The sequence below is a fragment of the Carassius auratus genome, chromosome 16 (genome assembly GCF_003368295.1).
Source record: "Carassius auratus strain Wakin chromosome 16, ASM336829v1, whole genome shotgun sequence".
Taxonomy (NCBI): domain Eukaryota; kingdom Metazoa; phylum Chordata; class Actinopteri; order Cypriniformes; family Cyprinidae; genus Carassius; species Carassius auratus.
Window position 1 is genome coordinate 750,668 of NC_039258.1, and position 24,691 is coordinate 775,358.

Genomic DNA, 24,691 nt, shown 5'->3' on the forward strand with positions numbered 1-24,691 from the left:
CGTAATCAAGCGATTCCAGTGAGGAGACTCGATTATGCTACTGAGGTTGTAATTTAATACATAAATAATCATAGGATACATTAATATTGGGTAAAATAGTCAACTATTTAATTGCATAAGCCATAATAATAAATTAATCAGAAGTAGCAATGTCAATCGGCGGAAATTGATAGTCAAATGAATTACATGATATGCTGATTAGTTAATCATTCCAGTTTAAGCAGGCACTAAATGCAGCGAATTAACACTGTGAATGTTTAATTAAAGTCATTGTCATTCTTTCCTGCACAAACACGTCTCCTTTATATGTAAATTAAGCTCATTATTGGTTGCACCTTATTCACAGAAGACTGTGCCGTTTGACTGATGCAATTAAAGTATGCTAAATCATGATATTCATCGCAAGGAATCAATATTTATTGATTTATAGAAGACATTACTATTGGTGGAAAAAAGATTGAAGCTGGTATTGAATTGCTCCAGTGATATACTTTTACTTTTCCAATTTTGGGATTGCCTTCTCTGTGAAGAATATGTGCAGTGCTGGCTTGGAATATTGCAAATGAAAGCTTGAGTAAAAACAGACAAATTTAGCATCACAAAATATTTTAAACTTTCTAATTAATGATTTAATTAATACATTAATGCATGTTTAGTTGTATGTTGGAACCCTGTGTTGGGACTGATGAGCGCAGCTACAAAAAAAAACTGAAAATGTTTATTTAAAAACAAACAACAACAACAAAAAAAGAATGTTTCATTTGGTCACTGGAAAAAAAAATTACATAAAAAGTGTACAATGTTTTTATAATTTAGTATTCTTTAAAGAATTCTTTATATAATACAATAAAACATAAATATTATAAAATATTTTATAATATGACTTTCTGTGTGTGTGTGTATAATTACAAATTTTGATATATAAATATATATATTTTTTAAAAATTGCTATTATGCAAACTTTCTCACTTTCTCACTTTCTTCATGTTTTCCTAAGCAGTAAAATTGATCGTATATTGAAAAACAACAGGTTCTCATCTCTATTAACTAGCATTCATACATTTTTAATTTCCTTCTCCAAATTTACAGAACATTTTTAGCTTCAGATTTTTCACATAGAAAAATTGTAAAGTTGTCCTTTTCGTGGTGCTGCACGCCTACGGTGCCTTAAAATGCGGCATATGTAGGCAGCTCATTAGCTTTTGGAGCAGATCCAGACAGTCGACACACACAGCTGAAGCACAGAGATGCTGAACAATGTGAACAAGCAGGCTTTCTCATACTGAGAGCCTCGTGTTACTGGACTGCATTGAAGATGGGCGTCATGTCACCTTCACCCTCACTGATGAGTGGTTTGATATCTATAAAATATGATCATGTTCATTGCAGAGCTGCGTCCAGCAGGTTGTTTGCTCATGGCTTCTTCGGCTCTGTCTGCTGTTGCTAACACCTGGTCCGGGCTGGCCCCTTCATGGGTTGGCCTGTTTTGTGTCTCCTAGAGCCAGGCCTCGGCACACTACAAAGGCACCAAACACGCCAAGAAGATGAAGTCCTTGGACGCCCCGAAATGCCTCAAACAAAAGAGCTCCCTGGTCACCAGGGAAAATACCAACAAGGAGCCGCCTAGAGGACTCTCTCCCTCCATAGCGGCCAGCAACACTGACCAACAAGGTAAGAGGAGAGACGTTATCTCATGCTTACAAGCATCACTGTCACTGCTGCTCATGCTTGCTTGAATATACCCCCAACCCTAAGTGCTGGACTTTAGTGTATAATACAACTATTCTTCGACTGTCCTTAACAAACATGTTTGATACAGAGAGCAGAGAGTGTTTTGTAACATTTCAAAAGGAAATTTTAAGATGAGCAATCATAGAATAGCAAGAAATGTTTAAGATGTAGTCACATTTACTGTTGCTCAGCGAAACTTTGCAGGTGAAAGAAAATGTTGCTTGCAATCTCGGTCTTGTTAGAGACAAAGTAATTATAGTGTTAATAAAAAATACATTACACAATGCATGTAAACAAAAGTAAAGATTTTTTTCGTTTTTTTTTTTCAAAAGTTGACAGACAATCAAATGGCAAATAGGTGGGATCACATATATTCTTGCTCAGTGAAAGAGAAAGAAAGCTGTTGCCGCAATTTTGCATGCAATCCCTGCTTCTTATTGAACACAAAATTATTTCTATAATTAATTAAAAAATACTGTAGACATAATGCATGTAAATAAAATTAAATTAAATGTTTATTTTTTCAAAATTGCAAAATTATTTGGTCACATTTTGATCTATGAAATTTCACAAGTGTAGGAATGCTGTTGCAGTAATTTTGTATGCAACATCAATAAAAGAACCGCTGTCTTCAGATACAAAATGATGATTTATATAGTTAATAAAAAATAATGCAAACACAATGCATGTGAAGAAAACTAAGTAACATAAATAAATAAAGATGGGCAGACATTAAAAAGGCTAAATAAATAAATCTGTATTAGAAGAAACTTACATAGATATTACATGTGGTCATAATTACTGTTTCTCATGCAACTGAAAGAAAGCTCGACTGGATGGGATGAAATGAATTAATGAAAGCTAATCTGCTGGCTAGCAAACAATTCAACTCTAAATAAATGTTTTGTTTTGAAAGAAAACAAAGATGTATTTAAAAATTAAAACATTGCAAGTAAATTAATTTTCTCAAAGATGAAATGGCAAAACATTCACTTACTCACTTACTGATTTGAATGATCATAAAAGATGAAAACCACTCTCTGGCCATCTGGGATTTTGGTATGGAGATAAGGGTTAAGATCATGATTTGTCTTTTTTCTTTAGTATTGCAGCTCACTGTGAGTGTATATTAGCACCATTTGTTGTTTGTTTTGGCATCTGAACATTTGCACAAATTGCCACTGGAATCATTGTATTTTACTCACAAAATTTCATTGAGAAACAGTAAATGTGACCACAGTTTTACACCGATCCTTATGTAAAGCCTAGCAGTCAGTTGCAAAAATAAAACCCTGGCGATAGTACTCTTGATATTATAACTGAAAGCTTTGTTAACTAAAGGGGTTTCTTAATACAAAACGTATCATGAAGACTTAAGAAACCACCCAGAACACCCATCATCGGCAAGTTTTGCACGTGCAAAGAGCACGCCGAAAAATGCAAGGATCTGTGCGAGCTCTGCGATTTATTGCCGTTTTGTGCTACAGAAGAAGCATTCATCAATTTCCCTGGACAAGAGTTGACCTCCTCTTCTATTTCTGTCACAAAGATCGCTCTCTGAACTGGAAACAAGAAAAATGTTCCAAGAATCGGCTTAAAGGCCATAATTTGAGGCCTAGGCAGGCGTTTTGCAGTAATTGCTTTTGCACTAGTACAGTACTTCATATTCATATGCACCAGTGGAAAATAGCATGATGCCCACTTCAGGTTCTGGTTTTCATTGACCTGTCCTTTATATTCTTCTGCAGTACACTGAAGTTATATATCGCTCTGGTGGTCCAGTATGACTCGTAGTGCTGTTTCAGATGGTCCAAAGCAAACAGCATCCTCCTGTGTGTGTTTGTTAGTGATCCAGGGGTTGGCTGTATTCTCTGCAGGATCACAGCTGGATCTGGTTGCTGGAGTCTAACGGCACAGAATTGTGAACGTAAGCACATTGTGGAATTAGGTGCACTCAACACAAGTCTGGAACCTGTTCTGGAACCAATATTTTACTTTATTCTTTTTTTATTTTTCGTCTGCTTGTTTAGGCCCAGCAGTCAAGCTCGCCCAATCAAAATGTCTATTTGTGCTCAAACTTCTGGTGTAATCTAATTTGTGGCTTTTTAAGGCAAAAGTGTAGACTGAAGTCAGAGAGACGCTCCTTCACAAGCCCTTATTGTCTTGAGTCGAAGGAAATGCATTTTGTGTGGACTTGTAGATGCAACACATAAACACAAATAATGCACTAACGTCAGCAGTTTGTGTTCTCTGTGCATTGTGCAATTCCTAACAACACATTTCTATTACCAAAAGCTGTTTTTGTCAACACTTTAGGGTGAGTTTACTAAACAGTTTAAATGGTTTTGCATGCAATCTTTCAGTGTAAAAAAAAGAACCCTGATGCATGTAAATTAAATACATTTTATTTTTCCTGCAAAAAAATATTGGTATCAATTATTTTGCAACACATCTGGCTCCTTTTCAGTTTTTTCTTTATTTGTCAATAAGTCAAAAATATTATTTATATATTTTAAAATTTACTGCAAGAGACGAAACTAAATATAATTGCAAAATAAATGTATATGAAACATTTCTTCTGCAAGTGTTTTTTTTTTTTTTTTTTTTTTTTTTTTTGCACATTCTTTTTCAAAGGAATAGTGCACCCAAAATTTGCTTAGAATGTTCTCACCCTCAGGCCATCCAAGATGTTGATGAGTTTGTTTCTTCATCAGATTTGAGAAATGTAGCATTGCATCACTTGTTCAGCAGTGGATGCTCTGCAGTGGATGGGTGCCGTCAGAATGAGAGTCCAAACAGCTGATAAAAACATCACAATAATCCACAAGTAATCCACAGCACTCCAGACCATCAATTAACATCCTGTCAAGACAAAAGCTGTGTGTTTGTAAGAAACAAATCCATCAAAAATCAATAAACTTCAAACCATTGTTTCTGGTCAAAATACTAGTCCATAATCCATAATAACACAAGCCCATCTCCTGTTTTCCTCTCACATCAAAATACTCCCTCATATTTGTTTATGGATGTTTTTGCTTGTAAACACTTCTTGATTTGTGTTTATTTCTCTCCTGGTTATGGATTATGGATTCATAATTTAGCCAGAGGCAACAATTTGATGTCTCAATGTTGGATTTGTTTCTTACATACACACAGCATTTCACTTCTCCAGATGTTAGCTGATGGACTGGAGTGGTGTGGTTCACTTGTGGATTACTGTGATGTTTTTATCAGCTGTTTGGACTCTGACGGCACCCATTCACTGCAGAGGTTCCATTGATGAGCAAGTGATGCAATGCTATTTCACCAAATCTGATGAAGAAACAAACTCATCTGCATCTTGGTAAACTGTTCCTGGGAGGAAGTACTGCTTTATATTCTGCAGTACTTTATTTAATTGCAGCTATATGCATCTTCTTTTTGACTAAATGGAAGTCCAGGTTAACCAGAAACTAAATGCACTTAAATAAGAATATGCTGCATTTAAATTAAGCAATTTTTATTCTTTCCCATGCAAACAAGCCACCTTCTATGTAAATGAGACTCATTATTGATTGCACCTTATTCATAAAGCAGGTGCTTTTGCGGAGTGATGCTGTGCATTCACATTAAGTATGTTAGATCGTGACAGTGTGCTGCATCCTGAAATCTTTAGTTCTCAAAATCAGATTTTGGACCACGCACATCGCAAATACATTTGTGCTGTGCAATTTGCATAATATCTTTAGTGAATGGTGCTAAAACAACACATGCATCACATGCAAATAAATTGTGCTATCGTGAGCGGGTGCAATTCATTTTAGTCAATTCCCCCCTTTGTATCTTTGGAATGGAGACGCACGGATCGGTGACCTACCTTTGCCGTTATCAGAAAACTAATCGAGCCGGTGTATTGTTTGCATTAATAAAGCCTGCGAATAAAAAAGGGCACCGTGACCCAGTTGAGTACATGATCACGCGGGGCCAGAAACCTCCCGATAAATCACGCCACATCATACCGAACACAGCATCACACCCGGCCGCTTCTCTCCCCTTCCCAGCGTTTGCGGCGAGCTAGGCATTTGTTTGTCAAAATGCCACTCAGTAATGAATATTAATGTGCGTAGATGTCAGAGAGATGAATTGTGGGGGCGGCTGAAAGCTGCATTATCTAGAGTTTATTTGCTGCATGTAATGAATAGCAGAAGCTCAGACACTAATAGGGCGGCTTCAGAGAGCAGATAGCAGCGCGCGGGGTAGTCTGCTCTTTTGGAGTGGCTGTTTAATGTGTTTAATTCAAGCTTTTCTTTTTTTTCTCTTATTAAATAACAGTCATTTGTCAGGGCTGGGAACTGAAAAATGTGTGGGAAGAGAATATGTGTGCATTTGACTACATACTTTGCAGGTATTTGTCATCTTCCACCTCGATGTCACGGCATTCTTAGGGAATTTCTTAGCTTGGGGCTTATCTGTGAAGGTCATAGTAAACTTCAGTATGGAAATTGCTTCGGAACTTGCAATATATGCAAAAAAAAAAAAGTAAAAAAAAAATTATTAACTTTTAATAATCAATTTTAAGTTTTTACTATAAGGATCAAAATGTGAATATTATAAAATAACCAAAATCTGTTTGCTCGTATTTATTATTTTTTTGTGCTATATAAATACAAATACTATAAATAAAAGTATTTTGCTTATTTTATATTGTACATTTATATTTTATATACTGTCAAACCAAAATGTGTTCAGATGCTTTCAACATTTTCACATTATCTCAGTTTATTCACTATAGTTTAGAAAATAAAAATATGACAAGAACTCATCAAATTCTTGATATAGAAATGCATGTAATTAATTCAGTTGAATAGCTGTCAGCTGTTAAATTGAAGTACACAATTAGACAATACCACTTTACGTCAATGGATTACTACGCAATGCTTCATTTGTTTTCAGTCTGTGGTGTAAAAAGTGTGCAATAGCAATTAAAGAAAAAAACACTTGGTCAATTCTGAATAATATTGGCCCCACATTTTTTATACATTTTACTGGTAGTCCACTGTATAAAATAAATTACATTTAAACACAGTTTACTTTATTTTGCTATTCTTACTTACATAAATGAACTATAGTGTCCTGCACCCAAAAAAAAAAAAAATATATAAAAAAATATATTTGGTGTCTGATTAATTTTTGGTTTGACTAAATAATGTTTAATTTATTATTTATAAAATATCATAAAATATATATAAATGTTACTGTATATGTATAGTTGTAGTATAGCATATAATATTTATGCTCACACACACACACACACACACACACATATATATATATATAATATAAAATAACGCAGTATATATAAATATTTTACATTATTTATAATAAATATTTGCATTTATTTTATTAAACATTTACACACACATACATATTAAATTATTACATATGTGTTTTTACTTAATACTTCACAAAAATGAATACTTTTAAACTTTGGGAAGCAACAAAAGACAAAACTTCCGAGAATATACAGTGCTGCCCTGTTTGCATGCATAGGCAGAAGGGCTTGTTTTGTTTACATCTACATTTTGTTCTTGGAAAAGTGCTTTACAGTTTAGTAGTAGTGACTTTGTAGAAATAATGAGTTAGCGAACTATTATTGAAAGTAAAAGCTGGATTACTTACTTTTCCCTGGTGCATCTAAAACATTTGAGGCTAGAAAAATACACTAAAGCAGCTCCAGATCTAGCCATGCCACAGATGTGTACAAATCAAAAATGGAACAAAAGTAAGAAATTGTAAGAGCTGAAAATGACATCTAATCAGTGAGAGAGCAGCGGCACAAATGAGTGCTATCTGAGGCGGAGAGAGAGAGAGTACGGTCCTTTGATGTGATGCCCGAGACGTGCAGAGGGCAGAGAGAGAGAGAGAGAGCCGCTGTAGATGAGGACGGTGTGTGTGTGTGTGTGTGTGTGTGTGTGTGACAGAGACACCCTCATCTCTCTGTTCCAGTCCAGTGCCACAGGAAATGTACCCTGATATTAGCTATAAGAGCAGATTGTCAGGGGAAGGACGCCAGCTCAGACAGCTGCACAATGCGGGCAGAAAGCACAAGTCAGGGAAGAGAAAAGAGGAGACGCTTTCACCTGGTTCAGGGATGCATTATGGACCTGGATGGTGCTCTCTGGTCTCTAAAACCACACGCTGCTTGAAATATCACCTGCAAATCTGATGATGCTCAGATCTTTCTCCTGAGAAAAAGAGCGCAGGGATCTTACATGTGTCCGTTTCAGAAAAGAGCATTTGACTGTGTTCAGATTTAGTATGGTTGAGAAACAGGGCTTCTGCAAGTCTTCAAAAAAGATAGAAAGCCTTAAAATAATGAAAAAGAGGTGCATGCATTACTAAAAATTAATATCTTCATGATTTTTATCTTGTTTTCTTATTCCAATACAAATTTATTTGCAATACAAAAATGTCCTTAAATCAACATACATGCAAAATGAAGAGATGACGTCTTATTTTCTTTGAAAACAAGAACAAATATCTGTCAGTGGTTTATAAAGACTTGTTTCCCCTTTGAATTAAGTTTTTTTTTCTGAGCCCATTAGCAGATCTTGTAGTTTTTTGATCATAAACCTGCTTTACTTTGATAAATTTCACACAAACATGACCCCTTATCTTACATGACTTTGCTTCTCAAGGAAATTTGTCTTCATTTATGAATCTTTACACATTTACAGAAAAGAAACAATATCAGACTTCAGCAGTGTGATCAATTATTTTCATCTTTTAGTGGTTAGGAGCAAAGGTATTCATGCCTGAAGCTTTTTTATTTATAATTTTTGTAATCTTATTTTAAAAGTAACATAGTTTGGTTGTATTTTCAACACACACTGTGTTCCTTTAGTTTTCTCCACTTTGACTTTAGTGTTAGCTAACTACATTAACCCTGGTTCAGATTTGCCAAGATCTCAAAAAGTCCCATATACAGCAATAAAATGTCGGAGAACTTAACGTAAACATTGTTCATCAAATGATCTGAGTTGCTCTCCGCATTCATTTCATAGTGTTACACTCTTACTTCATGACTCATTTGCTTTCATTTTTATTCCCCTTGAGGCATTTTATCAGAAACATCTGAGACAGAGTTGATAGTTAAAGGTGAAGTGTGTCATTTCTGCATCACCAAACAGAACCGGGCTACCGTACAGTCTGTATAAATAGTATAAACTAAGATAGGCGAAAATTATAGGGAGGAAAAATACACAGAGGAATCCAATAGGTTTGAGAAAGAGCAATACAATTTTATTTTAAGAAGAGAGAGATTTGCAAACTCCAACTGTTCAGTTATCAGCAAACCTGATATCCTTTCCCAGCATCTTCTCTGTCTGCAGCGCTCAGCCTTTCATCAGGCACTGAACTGGAAAAAAGCCTTACAAACACACACTTACAGCCTGCTAGAGATGATGAAACTCAGCTTGAAGTCTCTTCTGCTCACCAAGGCTGCCTTTATTTGACTAAAAATACAGTAAAATAGTAAAATATTATTGCTATTTAAAGGAAGTGGTTTCTATTTGAATATATTGTCAAATGTAATTTATTCATGTGATGTAAAGCTGAATTTTCAGCATCATTACTTCAGTCTTCAGTGTCACATGATCCTTCCGATATCATTCTAATATACTGGTTTATTCATATTGTTGTAAAAACCATAATGTAATTTCATTAGTTCAAAATAACAGTGTTTATTTTATAAAGACATCTTTATTGTCACTTTTTATCAATTTAACTCTTTCTCCACCAATGAGGGAATTGTCTGGCTTCCTGTGTTTTCACTGTTTTACGGTAGGGGGCACTATCACACATCTTCTGAAAGAGTACAGAATCTCAGGAATCAAAACATGCTGAAGAAGAAGCAGAAACAAACAATCACATGCAAACAAATGCATATGTAAAATAATAATTAATGCAAATGATCTACATCTTTTTTTGATCATCTTTCTGAATCCAGTCCCAGGTTTTTATTAAACTTATGAAACCAAATTCAAGCGTTGATTAAAAAAATTAAAGCATAAAGCTAGAGATAAATAGGTTTAAAAGCAGAGGCTCTGTCCTTTCTTTTGACATAGTGCATGTATTGCAGATATTAATGCAACAAAATATTCTAGAGGCATGACGTTTTTGTGAAAATGCTAAAAAATGCTAGAGGTGGCTGTTAATCTTTGCATCCTTGCTAAATCTCTTAATTTCTTCCAAACAAACAAACAAATAAAAAAAAGCTGTACATGAAACATCAAAAGTCTTCTGATTGGTGAATGTGTTGAGTCACACAGTGTGGAAAAGCTGTCGTGTCGTGGCGTTATGGCAGCAGCACAAATGACCTCCTCACCGGTGTTTCACAGCAGCTATTACTCTCTATAAAATATGGAGAATTTCTAAATGAGATATTTGGGGCAATTAATAAAAAACAGAGGTCTGACAGGAACGTGTGGCCCTCGGGGACTGATTTCACAAGTCAGTGTGATTCATAATGGGGTGTAATCATTATAATTACAGGCCTTATTCCAGCATCATGGTGAAAATGTAATCAGAACTCAAGGGAACTTTCTGATTAGTTGGTATAATAACGAGGGTGGAAGGATTATGGAGACGTGCGCTTATTACTGCCCCCGTAATTAAAGAGCAGAGATTGGCTGAGTGTTTAGGCACATCGGTGGGACCGGAGAGGAGCTGATGGAACGAGAGGGTCTCGTTCTTTGGGTTATACATCATTCTTTATTGGGTTCCTTGAGAAAATTATATATATATATATATATATATATATATATATATATATATATATATATATATATATATATATATATATATATATATATATATATATATATAATATATTATTTAAATATTGGTATCATTAAATAATAAAAAAGGCATATTTTAAAGATTTTAAAAGTTATGTTAATTTCAATCTAATTTCTGTAATTTTATTGGACAGAATGTAATATATATATACAGTACAGATCAAAAGTTTGGACACACCTTCTCATTCAAAGAGTTTCTTTATTTTCATGACTATGAAAATTGTAGAGTCACACTGAAGGCATCAAGGGCTATTTGAGCAAGGAGAGTGATGGGGTGCTGCGCCAGATGACCTGGCCTCCACAGTCACCGGACCTGAACCCAATCCAGATGGTTTAGGGGTGAGCTGGACCGCAGACAGAAGGCAAAAGGACCAACAATTGCTAAGCATCTCTCGGGGAACTCTTTCAAGACTGTTGGAAGACCATTTCAGGTGACTACGTCTTGAAGCTCATCAAGAGAACGCCAAGAGTGTGCAAAGCAGTAATCAAAGCAAAAGGTGGCTACTTTGAAGAACCTACAATATGACATATTTTCAGTTGTTTCACACTTTTTTGTTATGTATATAATTCCACATGTGTTAATTCATAGTTTTGATGCCTTCAGTGTGAATCTACAATTTTTTCATAGTCATGAAAATAAAGAAAACTCTTTGAATCAGGTGTGTCCAAACTTTTGGTCTGTACTGTATATATATATATATATATATATATATATATATATATATATATATATATATATATATATATATATATATAATTACATATTGAATATTAAAAATAATTAATATTTTAATTTAATATTCATCTTTTTGTGAAATTCTAAATTCTAAAACTATATTAGATCTAATAATAGCATTTTATATAATTGTTTCTAAATATATTTCCATATACTTTTTATGTTTTATTTCAGTTTGAGTTATTTTAGTACATCAAGGGGCGGATTAGCGAACAAGGTTTAAGTTTAGTCCTAGACTTAAATAAATGTTGAAACTAAACTGAAAACAGCCTGCACTGACATTAAAATACATCAGTGTCATTGTTTGGTCTTAAAATGCACACAAGTGATGCTTTTTGTAAAGGCGCGTTTGTAAAAACTACTTAAATGCCCTAATTTAACAAAGCCCTAGTCCTGGCTTAATCTAATCCCTATCTGCGAAACTATCCCCAAGTAAGTTAAACTAAATGAAAATGGCAAGGTTTTTTTTCTTAATACATTTTTTCAGTTCATGTGTGTGTGTGTATATATATAATCTTTTCAAATGGCAATATAATAAACAATTGTATCAAATAACATGATATTTTAGAGTGTTTATATAAGTCAGTCTTTAAGGCAAAAGTGTATTAAGGTTCTTTAGCCACAATTGTATGAATGTCATTGCATTTTACATTTTTATAAAAAAAAAATTGTTATATTTTGTGAAGAAATGCAGGGAAAATCAGATATTTCAAGTTTTTCCAAAAAGTGTCTGTCCATGTATTTTAGGGCTTCGGGAAATATGATTGGTGACATAAAAATGAACTAGATTGATTGACCCAGATCTGTTCTGCCAGCTTCAGCACCTTGATAGAGCAGATTGATCAAGGCCATTCCAGTCATTAATGAGGAACCATTGATCTCTTTGTCTTTTTTCTTCTCTGATGTTCTCTCTGTGTGTTTCTCCTTGGTTTGACTCACAGGTCACAGCAGAGTCTATAGATCACCAGCACACTGACAGACAATCAAAGCAGCCTGTACTCTCACAAATTACCCTTTAATGACTTATTTTCACACACAAATGCTGCTCGAATGGATCACACGTCGTGGTTTGGGATGTGCCAGACTTCCTGTAGAGTTGGCCGCTTATGATCCGAGCCTCATGATGTTAGAGGAAAATGAGGCTAATGTTCAGGTCAGCGCCGCCGCTCACCTCATTTACTCTTTATCTGTCGTCGAAATAGAAAAGCTGGAAGGAAACATTATCTAAATTGCGTGGTCTTTTCAGAAAATAGATTGTAACCACATAATGTTCTTGCAGCAGAGATAAGTTTGGCAGTTTTGTTAAGATTGTTAAGAGCACTGGTGCTGTAGATCTAGTCTTTATTATTTGCATTATCCTCATCAGTTGCACACAGTAAAGAACATACTGCAGAGCCGGTGTAATCTGATTCATAAACAAATGACTCTTTTGAACCGGTTGTTTTTAATGACTCAGCCAAAAAGACGAATTAGTTCTTGTTTGAAATGTTATGTTGTGTTTGTTTAGTATATAATCAGATCTATTTATTTGAGGGTTTTCCTCAAAAGTAATAAAAGAATCATTAATGGAGTCATTAGGGAACTGGAATCATTTAGTGGAATGTGATTCATAATTGGTGAAATTGCCTGTGATTCAGCATCCTACTTAAAATAGGACATAATTTTTTCCAGATGATGTTCTTCTTCGCACACATCTTTGCACTGGATGTGCGCTCACTAAACCAGTAGTTGAAGAGAATTACTACCAGATAGGAAATAAATATTAGATGAAAACGTGCATTTAAAAATGTAAAACTGAAAACATTTATTTTAACATTAGAACTCAATAAAGTCCTAAAACCAAAATAAAGTTCTAAAACTTCTAAAACTAAAATAAAAATAAACTAAAGTTATAATAGAAAAATCTAAATCAAAACAAAAACTAATAAAAGCACAATTAAAAACTATGAAAACTGAAAATATAAAAGCTAATTTCATTTGGTAACATTAGTTAACTACTACTTTGTGACCTACTAATACATTTTTCACAGCAAAAAAAAAAAAAAAAGTAAAAAATTTAACAATTGACTTTGAACATTAGAAGTGGTTAATAAATGTACAAATATATTTTATTCATTGTTAGTGTACATTAATGCATTAACTAATGTTAACAAATAAGATCCTACATTTAAAACCTGGAAGACTTTGATATATATTATTTGATATAAATATTTCGAATTAGAGTGTTTATGCACTTTATTTTTTTACTTTAAAATAATTGACTCGTTTTAAGTTTAATTTTTTTTTAAGATTTCTTTATTAGCTATCTATATAACAAACATGCATGTGTCTATAAACAAGTCAAAAGTAATCTAAAAATAATCCAAAAGTAGTCAGAATATTACATTGCTGAACTCAATTTGTATGATGTAATTTGTAATGGGTAACAGACTGGGCTTGCAATTTGTAAGCAAGTAAGTGTTTTAATAGACGGAGTTAGTTGTTTTACTGGTTGACGTGGACCGTTATAACGATTGTTATTTTTTTCCTGTCCAAACCCTCACCTGACGAGCTTTGAGATGAACTCTTTTGGTTTCCTGTTGTTTCTAGTTGAGTTCCCGGCTCTTACTCACACTGGTCAAGCTCGACTGAAGTGTCCGTGCGGCTCCTGCTGCAGATTTAATAGAAACTGGAGTGTAAATGAAGTTCTCTGTGCCGAGCCGCCATGGTCAATGATGCTTCTCTTGTGGGAGAGAAATGGCTCTTTTTGCCATCTGCGCTGGCTCTCCAGTCCACGGCTCAACAAGCTAATCTCCTTTAGCCAGCTGGTGAGCTTTCAACATGGATGAAGGATTCTGGGCTCCTAAACTATATGTTTAGGGCTATATTGGTGGAGTTAGTGTTAACTAGGGCTGAAACGATTTGGCAAAATTATCGACACTATCCACACACAAAAAAAAAAAATTGTGGGGTTGAATAGTCTGTGATCTCATATGACCTAATGTAAGTGCCTGCAGTTACACTGTTTGACCAGTGTGGCGCTGTAGCACAGATTTTTATTTATACTTCTTCGTCGTTGTCCGTGTCAACGTGCAGTACACATTTAAACCACTAGTCTGCAGTGTCCACGCGCATGTTGCTGGTGTAGCCCGCAGTACCACGACAAAAGCCGAAGAAGAAGCGGCTTGTCGGAGATGGCGGCAAATAAATATCAAATCATTAAATCATTATTTAAAACTGCTAAATTAGACAACAACGGAAAAGGAGAAGATGGCATTCTTTCCATTTCATCAAGGGCTTGTACCATGGCAGATCAACATTGTTTGTCACGGAAAACAAAGTGATGTATAATGCTGTGTAGTTTAATAAATGAAATTATTTTATTTTATATAAAAAGTTAAAATATATTAAATTGCACATAAACGCAAACAAAACTCAAATACAGACGGAGGGAGGGATTTTAGTGGACCAATCACAACGCAGGATTCTAGTGGACCAATCACAACGCGGGATTCTAGTGGACCAATCACAACACGGGATTCTAGTGGACCAATCACAACGCTTGTGGTCCACGTAGAATTGACGCACTGTTAGATTTTTGGAGAGGTGCACGTCAGTCTAAAGTTACTTATTAATCAGTGCAATATTTAGCTTATTATTCATTCTGAAAATCATTAGATTAATTCATTTTCAAAATAACCGTTTGTTGAAGCCCCTAACTGGTCTTAGTTTGAGCAAGCCGTTTGGTGGCATCCATGCCTCTTTTTCTATCACGGATGATCCGAAGAGGAGCTCTGGGATAAATAAGAGACTCTACTTAACGGGTCACCAAAATTGAACGACATAATTCAGTATCGATTGAGTCCCCAGGGTCTGAAATGAAGAGAGCCTCTGTGTTATTACTGTACAAAGCAGACCCCTCAGACATTGATCAGAGTCTCCTGCCAAAAGCAGACCTCATCTGGGGAAAATCAGTGGCAGTTTATCTCATTCAGTGCAATTAATTTCAAAGTCGACCACATTAGGTGATTCTGGCGTGTGGCGCCATCGATCTTGATATTTGACACAGTTACTTTCCAGCACAAATAAAGGAAGTCTTCAAGTAAAAGCAAGTCCAACACTTGGGAAAAGACTCACAGCCAGAACTCGAGAGTGCTGTTTGATGGAATAATGTGCTCATGTATTATTGGCAATGGCAATGAATGAGCTTTTAAAGGTCGAAAAGTCATCATTGGCATCAGGGTTTGTGTTTATGTGTGCCTGCTTAACATTTATTCAACCAAAACACAATCCAATACTCATCCATCCAGTGGACGATATAATGTGTGTATAATTAGAAAAATCTGACTCGTATTTGCACCTCAGTAGCATTGAGTGCAGTGCTTCACTTAGAAAAATAGGCACCTGTTTATCAAATATTTATTTAATTATAGTTTATTTAATTAATTTTTGCATTTAATTTTGTTGTTCTATTTAATTAAGTTTGAATTAGATTTTAATATTGCATAGTCTGTTTAATTAAATACTATAAAAATGAAAAGCTCTTGATTTTAATAATAAATTAATAACATTCAAAAATGTTTTTTTTTTCAATTGTCTAAATCATTTTCTCTTTAGATTTAGAAATGAAGGATACAATCTAAATGGTTATTCATAATAAATGATAAGTTATTGTTTGCTTGTTACATTATAATAAATTATTTTATTATGTTATTTTAATATTTCAATAATTAATATGAACTAATAATTATTTGTTTTTAGTTTTGTGTGTGTGCATGTGTGGGGTTAATTATGCTGGAAATCGAGCAACAGAGTTTTTGATCAATCTTTCCGTATAATACATCTTTGTATAATCTATTAAATGAAGAACTTTCGAAATGATGGGTACTTAAATTCAATTATTTTCTCTTTATATTTGGACCTTGATGAATGGAAACCAAACAGTCATTCATAATAAATGAATGATGAGTTTGGCATCAGTGCAAGAACAGCTTCACATTATGAAACACTTGAGATCAAAACGAAGCACATGCGATGATAACCCTAAAACTGTTATTTTAAACTAGATCTGCTGTGGTATAAACACTACAGTGCTACCAACAGGTCATTTGTCTTTTACAGGTGGGAGTCCTGGTGCACCTGTGGCCCCTTCATCACCCTCTTCTGCCCCGGGGTCCGGCCCCAGCGTGGAGCCCACAGAGCCAGAGTCTACCTCAGTGTCAGGAGGAGAGGACGGCCGCTCCATCACGCCCAGCCCGCCTGAACCAGAGGAGAACGACCCCGCTGTAGTCAGTCCAGAGACGGAGGATGAGAAAGCACTGCGTCTGCTCTACTGCTCCCTCTGTAAGGTGGCCGTCAACTCTGCGTCACAGCTAGACGCACATAACAGTGGTGAGCAGCTTCTCGGAGCATCTGCACTGAGGCTTTTCTGAACTGAACAGGAGCAGGTCTTACTCTGACAAATGCAAGTGACAGCCTTTAAAAAAGGGTATTTTATCACGTCGTTGTTGCTGCAGTTTTAGAAAAGCAATAAGTAACTCAAGTGATCTTGTCATTGTGAAAAATTTCTTTCAAAAAATGAAAAAATAAAAAAACAAGCAAGATACTGCACCTAGGTTATGATTTTTGGCAAGTTGGGTTGTGAGGAAATTTTTGAGACTAATTACATCGACATGATAATTAGCAACACACACGATTTTGGGTAACACTTTAGAATAATAGTCCATTAGTTAATTTTAGTTAATTTATTAATTAACATGAACAAACAATGTTCAATTTTGATTTGAATAATGCATTAGTAAATGTTGAAATTAACATCAACTAAGATTAATAAATGCTGTAGAAGGATTTTTCTTGATTAGATCATGTTAATTGAAGAAATTAACTAACATTAACTAATGGACCAATGTGTTACCAAATTTTGTAATCTTTTTTTTTTTTTTCAAGAAATTCATGTTTTTCATTCAGCAAGGATGCATTCAATTGATTAAATGTTGCAGTAAAAAACATTCATGTTACAAAAGATTTCTGTTTCAAATAGATACTGTTCATTCAAACTTTCTGTTCATCTGAGAATCCTGAAAATCATGTTTTTTTTACGAAGACATTGGAAGCAGCACAACAGAATCAGAAATGTTTATTGAGCAGCATATTATTCTGATTTCTGAAGATCATGTGACACTGAAGACTGGAGTAATGATGCTGAAAATACAGCTGCACATCACAGAAATAAATTACATTTTAAAATGTATTCAAATAGGAAGCAGTTATTTTAAATTGCATAAATATTTAACATTATAACTGTGTTTTGGTCAAATAAATGGAGCATTGGTGAATGGAAGAAAGCTCTTTTAAAAGCATCAGAAATCTAACTGACTGCCTGTTCTGAAACACTTTTTGCTTCAGATAAATGTTGTGATGTGGAGCTGCTTGATTTGGTTCATGGTTTGGAACTTTTGAATGTTTTTTAAAAAATATGCTTATGGAGAAAATGAATCATAAAAATACTGAAACCAAAGCTGTGGGTCACATAAGCTGCTTTTCCTTCGCTATTTGATCCAGCTGATCTGTATAATAGCTTTTTTTTTTTCAAGTATTAAAGCAAAGACCTTTAGTTCAAGATCAGTGAGAACCATAAATTCGATCATACTTCTCTTTTATTCTTAGTTCTAATACATTAACAGTAATTGAATTTGAAATGTGATGCATCAGCACTAAAGACCACGTCCAGCCCTCACAGTTTTATTTTCTCTGGCGAATGTTTTGAACCTGCCATGTTTTGTTCCTCAGGCACCAAACACAAAACCATGCTGGAGGCTCGGAGTGGGATCGGCTCCATCAAATCGTTCCCCAGGGCCGGGGTGAAGAGCAAGCTGACCGCCCCCACTAAAGCAGACACGGGCCTGCAGAACAAGACATTCCACTGTGAAACCTGCGACGTGCACGTCAATTCAGAGACGCAGCTCAAGCAGGTGACTGTCTCTCTGAAAGAGGAAGTGCAGCATCAAAAGCAGCGCTGCATGGATTGCAGTCAAATAGTGTAAAGATCTCATTTGACTACAGGTTTTACTCATAAGATTTCATTTATTAAGTAACCCTAATGCTGCCACACTACTGGAGGAGTTTAAGGTTTGTAAGGTTTCAAGATTTTAGTGAAATATAAACTAAAATAATAGAAATAATTGCATATTTTTGATGTACAGTACCTGCTTTAAAGCAGTGGTTAAACTATGCAAAGATTAAAAATTAGAAAAATAGCTTTTTGAAGAAATATGCGTGAAATTCCATGTAATAAACGAAAGTTTACAATAAGTATTAATTGCTTTTATTTGTTGTTGTTATTGTTGCTATTATGCTATTACAAGCATGACATGTTGCTTCATGATAAAATGGTAAAATTGATAATCACATGATAGATAGATAGATAGATAGATAGATAGATAGATAGATAGATAGATAGATAGATAGACAGACAGACAGACAGACAGACAGACAGACAGACAGACAGACAGACAGACAGACAGAAAGATAGATAGATAGATAGATAGATAGATAGATAGATAGATAGATAGATAGATAGATAGATAGATAGATAGATAGACAGAGAGACAGATAGATAGATAGATAGATAGATAGATAGATAGATAGATAGATAGATAGATAGATAGATAGATAGATAGATAGATAGACAGACAGACAGACAGACAGACAGACAGACAGACAGACAGATAGATAGATAGATAGATAGACAGACAGACAGACAGACAGACAGACAGATAGATAGATAGACAGACAGACAGACAGACAGACAGACAGACAGACAGACAGACAGACAGACAGAAAGATAGATAGATAGATAAACAGACAGACAGACAGACAGATAGATAGATAGAACGATAGATAGATAGACAGAGAGACAGATAGATAGATAGATAGATAGATAGATAGATAGATAGATAGATAGATAGATAGATAGATAGATAGATAGATAGGTAGATAGAACGATAGATAGATAGAACGATAGATAGATCGATCGATCAATAAATAGATAGATAGATAGATAGATAGACAGACAGACAGACAGACAGACAGACAGACAGACAGACAAAAAGATAGATAGATAGATAGATAGATAGATAGATAGATAGATAGATAGATAGAATGATAGATAGATAGATAGACAGATAGATAGATAGATAGATAGATAGATAGATAGATAGATAGATAGATAGATAGATAGATAGATAGATAGAACGATAGATAGATAGAACGATAGATAGATCGATCGATCAATAAATAGATAGATAGATAGATAGATAGATAGATAGATAGATAGATAGATAGATAGATAGATAGATAGATAGATAGATAGATAGATAGATAGATAGATAGATAGATAGATAGATATCATACATTCAACATCATTCAGTCTAAGTAAATAATAAAGGATTGAATATTCTGTGATTTGTTTAGCTGTAAATGCTTGTGTCAAATAATCTGGAGTGCAAACTGTAGTTGATTACAGCATTAAATGCTGTGATAGAATCTGTAAACTGTGTTTGTCAGCTCATCACATCTGTGTCACATTCTGTGTTTGTATCGTCAGCATATCAGCAGCAGACGCCATAAAGACAGAGCTGCGGGGAAACCAGCCAAACCCAAGTACAGTCCTTACACCAAAACCCAAAGAGGAGCCCCCAAACAGACAGTAGGTCCCTGCGTCCTGTACAAAGAAAGAGAACTGAAAAGAAATGGAGAGAAAACTGATTTAGCAGCCTTGTTCATTTCAACACAAATGGAAACAATAAAGGCAGTTCTGTTTCGTGTTGCAAGTGGTACAGAAATGATGGGGTCAGCCCAGAATATTTCAAAATCAGATGTTGCATGATGGAGTGATGCCATATTTAATAACAACAACATGAAATGATTTCACAATACATTTAACATTCACGATGTGACACAATTCAGAGTGGAAAACTGTGCAGTGGAAATAATGAATACCAGGACTTCATTAGTGTATAATATTCATTTTTATATATATTAAATAATTGTAAAAATGGGGTCGTATGATCTTTTAATGTTTAATGCATATATATAAAAAAAGTCTAGTAAAACAGTACTATTGTGAAACATTATTACAATTTAACATATCTGGTTAATATTTGAATATATTATTAAAAGGTAATTTATTCCTGTGATTTTCTTTTTTTTGTACTGTATGTCAGCAGGAAAAGTTATTTCAGAGACAAAGGAAACCATTATGTTTTGATGAACACTTCTCGAATAACACATCCTGATGAATTATACATATCCAGACCGTTTATTAAAGCGATAGTTTTCCCAAAAAAGAAAATGCTGTCATTGTTTACTCACCCTTGTGTCGTTCCAAACCCGGACGCTGATATTGTTTCCGCTTTGTTCCATGCAACAACAGCTGATAGTGACCACATCTGTCAAGCTCACTGTGAAAGATCTTCAGTGACTGATTTGAACTGATCTGTTCCTCAAACAAAACCTGTCACATGACCTGGAAGTTAGCGCATGCATGAGTCATGTGGACTACTGTTGTGGTGCTTGTGGTCACTCTGAACCGTTGTTTTATTGAAACTGTTTGGTGTTCCACGGAAACAAACAACCACATACGGGTCTGGAGCTACATCAACATAGTGAGCTATCGCTGGAATCACATAACATATGATTGCACAGCATTGTAGGGTTTAGCTGCGATACCCATTTGACTACAGATTTTACTAATGAAATTTAATCTTCACACACAAATATATGCCGATGCTCATTTATTCCATCAAGGCCATGAAATTAGTACAAAGAAAGTGCCAAGTACAAAATGTTTTTTGAGTTTAATCCTAAATCAGTGGTACTTTGTTTACTTGCAGACTTGATGGAATACATGTACATGAGCTTTGGCCTTTATTTTTGTGTGCATATCCTTCTTTCGTTTTCTTTTATATTTATATGTATTATTTGTATTTTTTAATTGTTAATAATGAAATAAGAAATTGAAATTATTATGGAATTTAATTCTGTCACTGTGAAAAACAACACATTAAATATATATTGTACAATTGCATTTAATGAACTTTTTCCTGAATTTTTTTTATTGTAATCATTACAATTATTATACTGTTAAACATAATTTTGTGTGTGTGTGTGTGTGTGTGTGTGTGTGTATATATCTATATATATATATACATATATACATATTTTTATATATATTATATATATATATATATATATATATATATATATATATATTTTGCATTTATCATTATTATTATTATTTTTTCTCCAAATCTTAGAATTTAATTATTTATTTAATAGTAATATTTTTTCAATAAAAACATTACTTGTAATTTTGTCAAAGATGACCCTGGACCACAAAACCAGTCTTAAGTGTAAATATTGAAAAAAAAAATTGATTTATACATGCTGAATATATAATCTTTCCATTGATGTATGGTTTGTTAGGATCAGACACTATTTGGTCGAGATACAATTATTTGAAAATCTGGAATCTGAGGGTGCAAAAAAATCTAAATATAGAGAAAATTGCCTTTAAAGTAGTTTAAATGAAGTTCTTAGCAATGTATATCACTAATCACGTTTTGATATATTAACAGTAAGAAATTTACAAAATATCTTCATGGAAGAAAAGAAAAGAATAATCTATAATTTTGCTACAAATATACCCCAGAGACTTAAGACTGATTTTGTGCTTCAGGGTCACAAATATGAATCATGTTGAAGAGTTTTAATATATTATTATAGATTATAATTTGTATATTTTACTAGTTAAAAAAAAATAATTAACAAAATATTTTAAAACCTGTCCTCTGTCCAGCAGGTGAAGATGCCGGCAGGTAAAGAGCTGTGTCCACCGCTGACCACCAGGATAATGCCGTCACACCTTGCAGCTGTCGCTGCTGCAGCCGCCGCCATTGGCTCCGCCTTCCCGCTGCGTGCCTGCCATAACCCCGCCCTCTTTCAGACTCAGTCCCTCCCCGCCGCGCTGCTCCGCCCTGCACCGGGGCCAATTAGGACTGCTCACACGCCTGTACTGTTTGCCCCTTATTGACCTTTGAACTATGACCTCTGGGGGATCGGATCATTAACCCTTCCATCTCCCCATACCAAGATCCAATGCGCGATATCGCAATAATTTAAAGACAAAAAACGAACCAGGTAACTATGCATCATCATAAACATGTGACACACTGACGTTAAGCTATAAATGTATTGGTGGAGATTTGATTTTTATTTTTGTTCTTTCTGTATGGAAACATCATGATTCATCATTATCATCGCTTAGAGTACAAGATTGATTTGTAAATTTAAGGTGAGTTTGAGAACACTATGTGGGAAATGAAAAGTTGTATTTCTCTGCTGTTTTGCACTTTAAGTCTATCTGTGGTTGATTTCAGTGCTTTAGATGTCTAGTTCTCTCTGTTTCCAGCTGTTGGTGTAAAAGCTCAGCAGGGCTTCATTTGTCAATGGACCCGCTTCACATTTCCGTGGATCTCAGAAACGGTCACCATAGACTTCTATAGTTGTGAATGGAAACTACAACAAATATTATTTTTGGGTTCCCATTAGCTTCAGTAGAAGAAAAGCATTTCTATGACTTCAAAAAAAGAGGAAGAAATATCTATATATAATATCAACAAAATCCTATCAAAATCATAATCAATTACGCTGGTCAGAAAACAAATTTGTCATCACTCCCTCAAAAAAAAAAAATACTTTGAAACTTTTTTCACTCTGAAAATTTCTGTTTATTTTCCAAAATTAAGAATTTATTATTAATCATACATTCATTCCAAAAAATTATAATTGTAATCGTTGTCTATTCTTAAAATTTAATTAATAAAACATTTGTCATCACTTCCTCAATAAGTTTACTTTGTAATAATTTGCACTCAGAAATTTCAGGCAATTTTACAAATAAAGAAACATCAGTTACCACATTTAATTAAATGAAAGATTTCCACCTAAAACTTAAATGCAGAGGCAAAAAAAAAGAAAAAAAAAAAGCAAGGTATAGTATTATAAATATTCATGAAAATAGTACAAAAAAACTTGCTAGTTTTACAGTGTTAATAACTCTGGAAGTGCATCTGTGAAAAAGGTCCATTAAGACATAATGGAATAATTTATTGGTGGTGGATCTGGCAGGTTTGGGACACTAACTGTGCATTTTTTATACAGTTAAAACTTAGTTTCAGATAATAACAGAAAATGTCATGTGACTGATCATGCTCAAGATTGTCATGTTAATTCTGATGTTGATGTTAGGAATGTTAAGGCTGCTGACATCAAAGACGGATAAATAAAAGTTAATTACACGGATTTAAGTGTTTGCATCCCAATTCCAGATCCAGATCCAGCTTTTCCAATAGAAATGAAGCCCTGCTGAACCTGCTTGTGAATGTGTGTGTGTGTGTGTGTGTGTGTACAGCAGAACTTGGGGAAGATAAGAGGGTGATTTCCAAAGTAAAATGCTGCTGATTTATGTCAAAGCAAGGTTAAAAATATAGTGGGATGTTTGCTAAACAGATGAATATGTAAATGTGCAGGAGTGTGTTTGCGTGTGTGGGTGTGTGTGTGGGGTGAGTTAACCGTCTTTTCACCTGAAGTCGTCCCTGGAAACATCTCATGAATATTACATGAGCTACTGGGGCCACAAAGCTTGTCTGTCTCTTCTTGCAATGTGAAAAACGATAAACATTTTCAAATAAAGAATACTGCTTTGTTTACTTGCTTGTTTAAAAAAAAAAATATAATAATCACTTAAATATGGAGAATGTACACACACACACACACACACACACACACACTACCCTTCAAAAGTTAAATTCCTAATTTTGAACAAGGACACGTTACATTAAGACACAATAAAGACATTTATAAGGCTACAAAAGATTTATATTTCAAATAAATGCTGTTTCTATTCATTCAAAGAATCATGAATTAAAAAGAAATATAATGGAAAAATAATATATTAAGCAGCAAAAACTGTTTATAACTTGTGAAAACCAGAATATCAGCATATCATGATTTCTGAAGATCGTGTGACACAAGACTGGAGTAATGATGCTGAAAATTCAACTCACGGGAATAAATTATATTTTACAATATAATATAATACAGCCATTTAAAATTTTATAAAAATATTTTAGAATATTACTGTTTTTATTGTATTTTTTATCAAATTAATTAAACTTTGTGAGCAGAACCGAAACTTTTGAACACTGAATTTGTTTAAAGAAATATTTTCTTCAAAATTAAAATATATACTCCGCTTTCTGCTATCCCAAATATATATTATTTTCTTTATTCTTTGAAACACAAGGAGAAATATAGGATATCTAACAAGACTATCTAAACTTTCTGT

At 34.3% G+C, this 24,691-nt stretch overlaps 1 protein-coding gene across 5 annotated transcripts in view; it reads left to right on the forward strand.

The window, feature by feature from the left end:
- The window catches only part of znf385d (zinc finger protein 385D), a 95,044-nt gene extending 70,853 nt beyond the window's left edge, over window positions 1-24,191 (forward strand). For 3 of the 5 annotated variants that reach the window (XM_026283211.1, XM_026283208.1, XM_026283210.1), the window contains 5 exons: window positions 1,500-1,671; window positions 16,405-16,674; window positions 18,073-18,254; window positions 19,889-19,990; window positions 22,142-22,652. In XM_026283211.1, coding sequence (XP_026138996.1) covers window positions 1,500-1,671; window positions 16,405-16,674; window positions 18,073-18,254; window positions 19,889-19,990; window positions 22,142-22,375 — 960 coding nt within the window. In that variant the 3' untranslated portion in view covers window positions 22,376-22,652. Of the gene's footprint in view, window positions 1-1,499; window positions 1,672-16,404; window positions 16,675-18,072; window positions 18,255-19,888; window positions 19,991-22,141 lie in introns of all 5 variants that reach the window. The other 2 variants (XR_003293927.1, XM_026283209.1) reach the window with 2 other exon arrangements.
- The last annotated feature ends 500 nt before the right edge of the window (window positions 24,192-24,691 follow it).